We start from the raw sequence: 12,026 nt of genomic DNA on the forward strand, positions 1-12,026 counted from the left end.
ATAGAATCACATACCTATTAGGAAATGCAGCTCAGTGTACACAGCCGTACCCCAACGCGCGTTTCGGATAAGTTCCTTCCTCAGGGGGCGTGTGCTAAGGCCGATATCTGCGCAATTTATAGGATAATCACGGGGACCCTTAATTATGCCCGGTGTGTATAAGACCTTCCCCCCATCCCAACATGGCAACCACCGCTGGCGCTGACACACAACGGGGCCCCGTGATGTCAGACGCCAGACAGTGGGCAGAAGGGAGGAGGAAAAAGGTGACATCATCCTGCACGTCAACCCGCGCATGCGCAGACCGCACTATTGCAGCGGCGGCCATCTTAGAAAGGGGCAAATCAAAAATAAACAGCATAATACATAGTAAACATATATCGCCGCATTACATAGTGCGATCAGATGTCACAAAGGGAGATTCAGACCGCAAGTAAGGATGAATATATAAAGATTACACGCAAATAAATGACAATATATCATATGAAATCACATTAGTTGAAACATGAATAAGGGCACATTTATGTGCTTGATAACCCTTTAAGACCAAAAAAGTTTTTTATATGGGGGCAACAATTGCCATGGAAGCACTTATACAAACTATAATTATCTAGAACAGTTGGATACTATAAATTATGCATAGAAAGCACAGAACATACAGTGGGGAAAAAAAGTATTTAGTCAGTCAGCAATAGTGCAAGTTCCACCACTTAAAAAGATGAGAGGCGTCTGTAATTTACATCATAGGTAGACCTCAACTATGGGAGACAAACAGGAAAAAAAAATCCAGAAAATCACATTGTCTGTTTTTTTTTTCATTTTATTTGCATATTATGGTGGAAAATAAGTATTTGGTCAGAAACAAAATTTCATCTCAATACTTTGTGATATATCCTTTGTTGGCAATGACAGAGGTCAAACGTTTTCTGTAAGTCTTCACAAGGTTGCCACACACTGTTGGTATGTTGGCCCATTCCTCCATGCAGATCTCCTCTAGAGCAGTGATGTTTTTGGCTTTTCGCTTGGCAACACGGACTTTCAACTCCCTCCAAAGGTTTTCTATAGGGTTGAGATCTGGAGACTGGCTAGGCCACTCCAGGACCTTGAAATGCTTGGTAGCCACTCCTTCGTTGCCCTGGCGGTGTGCTTTGGATCATTGTCATGTTGAAAGACCCAGCCACGTTTCATCTTCAATGCCCTTGCTGATGGAAGGAGGTTTGCCCTCAAAATCTTACGATACATGGCCCCATTCATTCTTTCATGTACCCGGATCAGTCGTCCTGGCCCCTTTGCAGAGAAACAGCCCCAAAGCATGATGTTTCCACCACCATGCTTTACAGTAGGTATGGTGTTTGATGGATGCAACTCAGTATTCTTTTTCCTCCAAACACGACAAGTTGTGTTTCTACCAAACAGTTCCAGTTTGGTTTCATCAGACCATAGGACATTCTCCCAAAACTCCTCTGGATCATCCAAATGCTCTCTAGCAAACTTCAGACGGGCCCGGACATGTACAGGCTTTATCAGTGGGACACGTCTGGCACTGCAGGATCTGAGTCCATGGTGGAGTAGTGTGTTACTTATGGTAGGCCTTGTTACATTGGTCCCAGCTCTCTGCAGTTCATTCACTAGGTCCCCCCGCGTGGTTCTGGGATTTTTGCTCACCGTTCTTGTGATCATTCTGACCCCACGGGGTGGGATTTTGCGTGGAGCACCAGATCGAGGGAGATTATCAGTGGTCTTGTATGTCTTCCATTTTCTAATTATTGCTCCCACAGTTGATTTCTTCACTCCAAGCTGGTTGGCTATTGCAGATTCAGTCTTCCCAGCCTGGTGCAGGGCTACAATTTTGTTTCTGGTGTCCTTTGACAGCTCTTTGGTCTTCACCATAGTGGAGTTTGGAGTCAGACTGTTTGAGGGTGTGCACAGGTGTCTTTTTATACTGATAACAAGTTTAAACAGGTGCCATTACTACAGGTAATGAGTGGAGGAAAGAGGAGACTCTTAAAGAAGAAGTTACAGGTCTGTGAGAGCCAGAAATCTTGATTGCTTGTTTCTGACCAAATACTTATTTTCCACCATAATATGCAAATAAAATGAAAAAAAAAACAGACAATGTGATTTTTCTGGATTTTTTTTTCTCAGTTTGTCTCCCATAGTTGAGGTCTACCTATGATGTAAATTACAGACGCCTCTCATCTTTTTAAGTGGTGGAACTTGCACTATTGCTGACTGACTAAATACTTTTTTTCCCCACTGTATATAACATTAATACCTAATTATGTTTTTTATTATTAGATAATAAAAAATAATAAATAATACATCCATAAACTTTTTGGTCTATATGTTGAACGGAGAACGACGGGCCAGAACTTCAAGATGTTGGCAGACAAAAGTGGGGAACAACAGAAGGCTGGTATATATCAGATCCACCCCGAAATTGAACAGACGACGGCCAAATTGGAAAACACAAGGTCACTAGAGTTAAAAACAAAAAATAATTAAAACACACACTACAAAAGTGTCACATAAGCGGACATAGGCCTATAGAAAAGGAGCAAAAGAAAGGCATTCATTAAGACCATGTGGATGGACTGTCTTAAGCTGCCATATCCATTTTGATTCAATCTGACCGAGTCGCTTAGACAAACTACCACCCCTGATATCATTTCTTAGGGCATCAATGACTCTAACTTTCAACTGGGTAGCAACAGAAGGGTGATGATCCTTGAAGTGGCGTGGAATGGTCTTCTGGGTGGTGGAGTCCTAATGTGTGCGCGCTGCCTGGATCCCCAACACATGCTCCCTTACCCTCCCTTTAAACTGGCGTGTAGTGAGGCCAACGTAAATCAAATCACAGGGGCAAGTAGCATAGTAGATGACATACCTTGTGGTACAGGTAATGCGTTGGCGGATGGCATAAGTCCTAGTACCACTGGAATCAGAAAAGGAATTGCTACGTACTACAATGGGGCATGCCACGCAGCCGCCACATGGGACACAACCCACCCTGGGAGTAAGAGCATTCAAAAATGTAGTTGGTTTTTCTGCAGAATAATGGCTGTTAACCAGATGGTCTCTGAGATTTTTAGCACGCCGGAAAGACCTGGATGGTTTGTCTGTTAAAAAACTCTTCATAATCGGATCAATCTGTAAAATGGGCCACGCTTTCTTTAATGCCTGACGTACAGAATCTGATCTAGAACTAAATGTTGTCACAAATCTAACGGTCTGATTTGTGTTCACAGGTCTAGTTAATTGAGAACGGTACAATAAATCCTGACGAGAAGTGTATTTCGCCCTATTAAAGGCCTTCTTAATAGACCTGCGGCTGTAGCCACGTGCTAGAAAGCGTTGACGTAGAATTTCTGCCTGCCGAAAAAAATCATTATCTGTAGAACAGATCCTACGGAGCCTTAAAAATTGACCCACTGGGACAGCTCGAATAATATGTTTAGGGTGGCTAGAAGTTGCATGCAATACTAGATTAGTGGCGGTTGTCTTCCTGTAGATGTCAGTCTGCAACACCCCAGCATGGTCCCTCCCATCAAGGAAATCCAAAGATTTAGTACTATGTGTAAAAGTAAGATGAATGTTGCGGTCATTGGTGTTCAGGAAGATCATTAACTGATCAAGGTCGACGGGCGTGCCCTGCCAGACGAAGAATATATCATCAATGTACCGTGTCCAAAAGGGGACACAGCACATTGAGATACCCTCGTCTGACATAAAGAGGTCCCTTTCCCACAGCCCCAGGAATACTATATCCATATGTTTACTATTCATTATTTATTTGTGGCTCACTATACACTGCCTTTTTGTAGTGTCACTTTTTAGCTCTATTGTGCCTCATCTGTTTACAATAAAGATTTCTATTTTAATTTTTATACCGGACTTGTTACACTGCTTTTCATTGGTGTTTACAATATATGGTCTGCAGAGCACTGGTGTAAAACTGATATCATTATATGGTCACTGTATGGCAGTAATATCAATCTTAGTATAGTGTTTTTGGTAAAAGTAGTTGTCCAAGCTTGAAGTTAAAGTCTGCAGTGACTCTGAAACTGAAGACTCTAGTGCTGGCATTGGGAGTGGGTGATCATGTGCTGTGGCTTAACTTGAACACCATGGGCCCCAAAGCAAAAGCTCTAATGGAGCCCCCAATTATTGTTAGTCTGTAATAGCATTGGTCTTTTTATTTAGGCCAAAGGGACTTTTGTGGCCCCCTAGGCTCCAGGGCTCGGGTGCGATTGCAACTCTTGCACCAACTATAGTTACGCCCCTAGTCATGTTAGCGTGTATGAGATTTGCATACATGTGGTCACGTTCTAACTAGACGTACACGGCCTTGCTCAATACAAGTGAAATTAGCAAAGCCGAGTATAATTAGTCGGGAATGTGGGCGGAGGTGTGAAAATAGCATACTTGCGGTCACATGATGGCCGCTCCCAATGCCGGCATCGGAGGATCCTCAGTGTGCTTTATGAGGATTCAGAAGTCTGAAGTTACATAAACTTTAACCTCAGACCCTTTAACGATCAGTATGGTGGTATTATCAATACTGTATATGCTGATAATATTTGGTTATGTTTGTTGGTATTTGTCTGTCATATTGCAATATTATTATTTTGATATTATAATAATTAACTTCCTATATAGCAATATTATTAGTATTATTAGAAATATTGGTCTTGTAGTAAATCTTGCTTTCCTTCAGGCAGGATAATATTAGTAATATATCCCCAACTGGTGCTTGGGTGTGGTGACACCATGGGCCTGTGTGATTTTAAATGCCAGAGCTGAATTTCAGTCCCAGTCCGTCCCTGTATATATCGATTATGGAGCACACAGACATCATATCCGTATATGTTGCATATCATTAAGAGGTTAAAGAATCTATATATTTACTTATTTTATTAATTTACATTTTAGCTTCCTGTGAAAATTGATATTATTAAACATCCAAATGAAACAGATGGCAAAAGTACTGCTGCCCATGCAAAATTGCTTGCTCATGAAGATGTGACCATGTATGTATACCCATCTATTCCAGATTATGACAAACTGGTTCATGAAGTAAGTTACCTTCACTATTATTCGGTAAGAAGACATTTGTTAACACTGTAAAATTCAGGTTTTAACGCCATTGTTTATTTCTTGTTCATTCTTTTAGGTTATACTGATATTTCCTGGTCCAGACGCAGTTTCACTCAAAGATGGGCTTAAGTTTCTGACACAATATAATAATGAGAACAAGGATTTTTCTGAACCAAATAATAAACATCCAAGACTAGATACTGACAAAAGTGATAATGAAGATAAAAGTATGATGGTTCCGGGAGTAAATATTAATTATTTGAAGAAAGTTGTATTTATTGATAGCACTTGGAATCAGACAAACAAAATAATATCAGACGAACGGCTGCAAGGTAATAAAAGTATCCAGTTTTTTTTTTATTATAAAACGGATATCAAGCTCATTTTTATCGGGGGCCACATCAGCATTATTGTTGCTTTCAAAGGGCCGTCTGTAATTGTAAGAGTATATACTGTACATATAACTACTCTTATTGTTCAATAAACCGAAGACACTTTATCACACACCATCTGCACTAATTTATCATGTCCTAGAAATAACAACAAACAATACAAAATACAAGCACAGCCATTCAAATGTGTGAATAAAATGTAATTCAGCTACATTTCTTGGTTGAAATACGTTATATTATATTTTTAATTCAGGTTTTTTAAAACGCTTATTCATTTTGTTTTCTGGCCAGATGTCCTACACCGTTTTGTCCTGGTCAGCGTGTATATTCCGGGTTTTAGATCATGTACTACAGCAATCCGTAAAAATATGGCATGGAGGTTGCGTGATCTGTGCTTAGTTAGCCATCTGTCAGATATGTGCATGCGTAGGACTTTCAGAGCTGTGCATGGGTAGGACACTCAGAGCTGTGCATGGGTAGGACGCTCAGAGCTGTACCATTGCCTGTGAATTGCGTACAATAACAAACACTGGGAGCAGCAGTGGTTGAGAGGGGTTTTCTGAAAATGGAAAACCCCTTTCTAATGCTTAATCCAAAAAAATTACTTTACAATTAATAGTCCTATCTTTAAGAAGTGAAGTGTCCTTTCGAATAGGATAAAGACAACTTTTCCCTTCACCCATGACAGCACACCTGAGAGAGGGATCTGTCCAGGCAGGAAAGGAAATCTACTGAAATAAAAGTGCAGTACCTCTACCCCACTTCAGCTGGGTGTCCTGTCCTGATGGGAACCCTTGTGCTGAGACTCGGATGGGTTGAACAATTTATTATTTTTTTATTCCTGCTTACCCACTCCAGTCCCGCTACTGGAAGAACAGGCGCATGCCTGTATGTCGGCTTTCAGGTGCTGGAAGCACCATCCACGGGTCCAGAGGGCCTTGGCGTACGTGCGGGCGCGAGCGGCACAGACGTAGGCTGGGCTAGTTGATCTGAATCTGCCGCGCCGCTCTCCCTCCTCCGTCTTCCAGCTGCAGCTCCATGGTGAGTCAGGCTTCTGGGGGCACAACCCGCTGACGTCAGAGATGGTGCGCTGGAAGCAGTATGTGAAGCTTACTGATTGCCACATGGGGTTTTTTTTGCCTTCCTCTGGATCAACATGTTAGGGCAAGTTAGGATAGGATATGGGTTGAACTAGATGGACTTAGTCTTTCTTCAACCTTAATAACTATGTTACTATGTAATAACACCCCTCAGGAGATCAGCTGGCCCTGGAAGCATTGATCATGGGACTCTTACAAAAGCGTGTTCTGTGCGAAATCCCGGAGGAAGAGATAGGAAAGGGATTTTATTCCCCCTTTATTTGATAAAAAAAAGCCGTATGGTTCCTTAAGAACTGTTATCAATCTGAGAAAGCTCAGTCGTTGGATTGTGACTTGTTCCTTCAAGATGGAATCAGTGAACACGGCTATAAAGCTGTTGTTCCGAAATTGTTTCATATCGGTCATCGATTTGAAGGATGCATATTATCACATCCAAATCCATCGGGACCATCAAACATTTCAGAGTGTGGCTCTATATCTAGTGAAAGATCAGCATTATCATTATAAAGCCCTTCCTTTCCGACTGTTAATAGGTCCGAGAGTGTTCACCAAAGTAATGTCGGAGGTGATGGCCTACCTTTGTTCTGAAAACAGTTATCGTCCCTTACCTGGACAACTATCTTATAGTTGGAAAGTCGGAAGATCAATGTGCAGAACAGTTGAGGGAGGTAACGGTGGTCCTAGAAGAGCGGGGCTGGATGTTAAATACCCTCAAATCGAGATTAAAGCTAGAAAGGATACAGTCCTTCCTGGGCGTGGTTTTGGACTCCGAGTGACAGACCAGTCTTCTACCAGAGGGCAAAATATCCAAAATAATGGCCCTGGCTCTGTCAGCGATAGATCAGCCAAGGATGACCCTAAGAAAGGCAATGTCCTTGCTAGGATCCCTAACATCTTGTATCCTGGCAGTAAGATTGGCCTAATTTCACCTAAGGCAGCTACAGTTGGAAGTCCTGTCTGTGCAGAGGTCATGAGAAGGACATTTGGAAGGAAAGATACATCTTTCTTCAGCAATAAGGGATTCTCTGTATTGGTAGATAGTGGGGGAAAACTTGTCGTCAGGGGTTCAGTAGAATAAAACAGTAGAGGACATTATCATGACAGAAGCAAGCAATACCGGATGGGGGGCACACCTAAGGTCTCACTCAGTTCAGAGAATCTGGTCTCCTCTAGAGAGGGACCAGGAATCGAACTTGAAAGAGTTGTGGGCTGTGAAAAGGGCCTTGACACTTTCTCCCCTTCCTTGGGGGTCGCCATGTCGGGTCATGTAAAACCATCGAGCAACCGTGACTTATACAACCCCTGGCAAAAATTATGAAATCACCGACCTTGGAGGATGTTCATTCAGTTGTTCAATTTAGTAGAAAAAAGCAGATCACAGACATGGCACAAAACTAAAGTCATTTCAAATGGCAACTTTCTGTCTTTAAGAAACAAAAAGAAATCAAGAACAAAAATGTAGTTAGTAATGGTAACTTTTTTTAAACCAAGCATAGGGGAAAAATTATGGAGTCACTCAATTCTGAGGGAAAAAAATTATGGAATCAGCCTGTAAATTTTCATCCCCAAAACTAACACCTGCATCAAATTAGATCTGCTCGTTAGTCTGCATCTAAAAAGGAGTGATCACACCTAGGAGAGCTGTTGCACCAAGTGGACTGACATGAATCATGGCTCCAACACGAGAGATGTCAGTTGAAACAAAGGAGAGGATCATCAAACTTTTAAAAGAGGGTAAATCATCATGCAATGTTGCAAACGATTGTTCACAGTCAGCTGTGTCTAAAATCTGGACAAAATACAAACAACATGGGAAGGTTGTTAAAGGCAAACATACTGGTAGACCAAGGAAGACATCAAAGCGTCAAGACCGGAAACTTAAAGCAATGTGTCTCCAAAACAGGAAATGCACGACAAAACAAATGATGAACGAATGGGAGGAAACTAGAGTCAACGTCTGTGACCGAACTGTAAGAAGCCGCCTAAAGGAAATGGGATTTACTTACACAAAAGCTAAACGAAAGCCATCATTAACACTTAAACAGATAAAAAACAAGGTTACAATGGGCTAAGGAAAAGCAATTGTGGACTGTGGATAACTGGAAGACAGTCATATTCAGTGATGAATCGCGAATCTGCATTGGGCAAGGTGATGATGCTGGAACTTTTGTTTGGTGCCGTTCCAATGAGATTTATAAAGATGACTGCCTGAAGAGAACATGTAAATTTCCACAGTCATTGATGATATGGGGCTGCATGTCAGGTAAAGGCACTGGGGAGATGGCTGTCATTACATCTTCAATAAATGCACAAGTTTATGTTGATATTTTGGACACTTTTCTTATCCCATCAATTGAAAGGATGTTTGGGGATGATGAAATCATTTTACAAGATGATAATGCATCCTGCAATAGAGCAAAAACTGTGAAAACATTCCTTGAAAAAAGACACATAAGGTCAGTGTCATGGCCTGCAAATAGTCCGGATCTCAATCCAATTGAAAATCTTTGGTGGAAGTTGAAGAAAATGGTCCATAACAAGGCTCCAACCTGCAAAGCTGATCTGGCAACAGCAATCAGAGAAAGTTGGAGCCAGATTAATGAAGAGTACTGTTTGACACTCATTAAGTCCATGCCTCAGAGACTGCAAGCTGTTATAAAAGCCAGAGGTGGTGCTACAAAATACTAGTTATGTGTTTGAGTGGTTTTTTTTTTGTTGGTTTGTTTGTCATGATTCCATAATTTTTTTCCCTCAGTATTGAGTGACTCCATAATTTTTCCCCTATGCTTGATTTAAAAAAGTAACCATTACTGACTACCACATTTTTTGTTCTTGATTTCTTTTACTGTTTCTTAAAGCCAGAAAGTTGGCATTTGAAATCACTTTAGTTTTGTGACAAGTCTGTCATCTGCTTTTTTTTCTAAAAAATTAAACCACTGAATGAACATCCTCCATGGCCGGTGATTACATAATTTTTGCCAGGGGTTGTATCAACCACCAAGTAGGACAAGGCCCCATACCCTAATGATGGCAGCAGACATTCTACTTCAGCTAGCACCTACTGTCCCTTACGGCACTTCACATAAGGGCAATAGACCATATAAAGGCAGACTTCCTGAGTCGCAAGAAATTGAGACAGGGCGAATGGTCTTTAAATTCCCAGATCTTCCATCAGATAGTGCGGTCATGGGGTAGCTGGAGATAGATCTGTTTCCCAGCTTACAAAAAAAAGTGAAAAACTTCTGTTCATTAAACCCAAGAGAGAAACCATTTGCCGTGGATGCTCTTAAAATTCCTTAGAGATTCAGGATTGCCTATGCATTCCCTCCAATAGCGATGATCCCAACAGTTGTGAGGAAGATCAGGGAGGATCAGGCGAGTGTGATTCTCAATTCTCCATTCTGGCTGAAGAGACCATGCTTTTCCCTTCTAAGGTTGATGTCCGTGTCTGATCCATGGATCCTGCCAGAGATCCCGGACCTTCTCATCCAGGGGCCAGTATGCCACTCTCAAGTGAAGGACTTCCATCTAGCAGCATGGAATTTGAGAGGGCATTACTAAATTGGCAGGGGTTTTCACCAGGGCTAGTCTCCACCCTGATGAAGAGTAGAAAACCTTTTACATCAAGGATCTGTGGCAGGACATGGATGGAAGAAATTTCTGAAATTTTCAGGGCAGCCGTTAGTGGATAAGGCCCTGGTGGGGGTTCATTCTAGAGTTTCTGCAATTGGGGTTGGAACCAGAGTTAGCAACTAACACTCTCAAGGTACAGGTATGGGCCTTGGGTGCCTTGTATAATTGTAACCTAGCAACAAATAAATGAGTGTCTCGGTTTATAAAATCCTGTAGTAGGTCCAGACCGGTTATGGTCCCGAAAATTCCACCGTGGGACCTGAACCTAGTTTTAGAGGCGCTAACTAAAGACCCATTTGAGCCCTTACAGGTTTTATCTGCAAAATTCCTCACACTTGAGACTGTTTTACTAGTGGCTCTAACATTGGCCCGCAGGGTAAGCGATATACAGGCCCTGTCCATATGTCCCACCTACACACAGGTGTATGACAATAGCATTAAAGACAAAAAACTGGCACATCCAGACTAGTGTGAATAGGTGCATACCAGGAAGAGCTACCTCCATATACAATACACAAAATAGGGTTGCACTCTATCATGCTAAAGCATGTCAATATAGAATATAAGAAACTTGAACAGCAATACAGCTATGGAATATTAAGAAAAATGAGACGCTTAGCATATAACTTGGCCAAATTATATCTGTCCATCAACCAACGTCAAGGTGGCCTCAAAATCTGATGGGTAACTACACTGTGTGAATACCTCTCTAAGGCTGATGTCTGAATTCCTGGGTGAATGTGGACACCTCTGTCAGCATTGCCTGCATTTATGGGTGAGTAGGGACCTGCTGTAGTTAAAATCACCACCTGGTGGAGGGCGAAGTGCTCGGTCAGTAGACTAATATACAAAAGACAAAAAACTGACTGGCACATCCAGACTAGTGTGAATAGGTGCATACCTTGAGGAGCTACCTCCATATGCAATACACAAAATAAGGTTGCACTCTATCATACTAAAGCATGTCAATATAGAATATAAGAAACTTGAACAGCAATACAGCTATGGAATATTAAGAAAAATGAGACGCTTAGCATATAACTTAAAGCCAGAAAGTTGGCATTTGAAATCACTTTAGTTTTGTGACATGTCTGTGATCTGCTTTTTTTCTACAAAATTAAACCACTGAATGAACAGCCTCCAAAGCCGGTGATAACATAATTTTTGCCAGGGGTTGTATCAACCACCAAGTAGGACAAGGTCCCATACCCTAATGATGGCAGCAGACATTCTACTTCAGCTAGCACCTGTCCCTTACGGCACTTCACATAAGGGCAATAGACAATATAAAGGCAGACTTCCTGAGTCGCAAGAAATTGAGACAGGGAGAATGGTCTTTAAATTCCCAGATCTTCCATTGGATTGTGCGGTCATGGGGTAGCTGGAGATAGATCTGTTTCCCAGATTACACAAAAAAAAGTGAAAAACTTCTGTTCATTAAACTCAAGGGAGAAACCATTTGCTGTGGATGCTCTTCAAATTCCTTAGAGATTCAGGATTGCCTATGCATTCCCTCCAATAGCGATGATCCCAACAGCTGTGAGGAAGATCAGGGATGATCAGGCAAGTGTGATTCTCAATTCTCCATTCTGGCTGAAGAGACCATGCTTTTCCCTTCTAAGGTTGATGTCCGTGTCCGATCCATGGATCCTGCCGGAGATCCCGGACCTTCTCATCCAGGGGCCAGTATGCCACTCTCAAGTGAAGGACTTCCATCTAGCAGCATGGAATTTGAGAGGGCATTACTAAGTTGGCAGGGGTTCTCACCAGGGTTAGTCTCCACCCTGATGAAGAGTAGGAAACC

At 41.9% G+C, this 12,026-nt stretch overlaps 1 protein-coding gene across 1 annotated transcript in view; it reads left to right on the forward strand.

Moving 5' to 3' along the window:
- DTWD1 (DTW domain containing 1) overlaps nt 1–12,026 on the forward strand; it is a 69,922-nt gene that overhangs the window by 41,660 nt on the left and 16,236 nt on the right. The window contains exons 3-4 of the mRNA XM_073568467.1: nt 4,933–5,076; nt 5,174–5,429. Coding sequence (XP_073424568.1) covers nt 4,933–5,076; nt 5,174–5,429 — 400 coding nt within the window. The remainder of the gene's footprint in view (nt 1–4,932; nt 5,077–5,173; nt 5,430–12,026) is intronic.

The sequence above is a fragment of the Dendrobates tinctorius genome, unplaced genomic scaffold (assembly GCF_039654945.1).
Source record: "Dendrobates tinctorius isolate UK_male_01 unplaced genomic scaffold, ASM3965494v1 ptg000022l, whole genome shotgun sequence".
Lineage (NCBI taxonomy): Eukaryota > Metazoa > Chordata > Amphibia > Anura > Dendrobatidae > Dendrobates > Dendrobates tinctorius.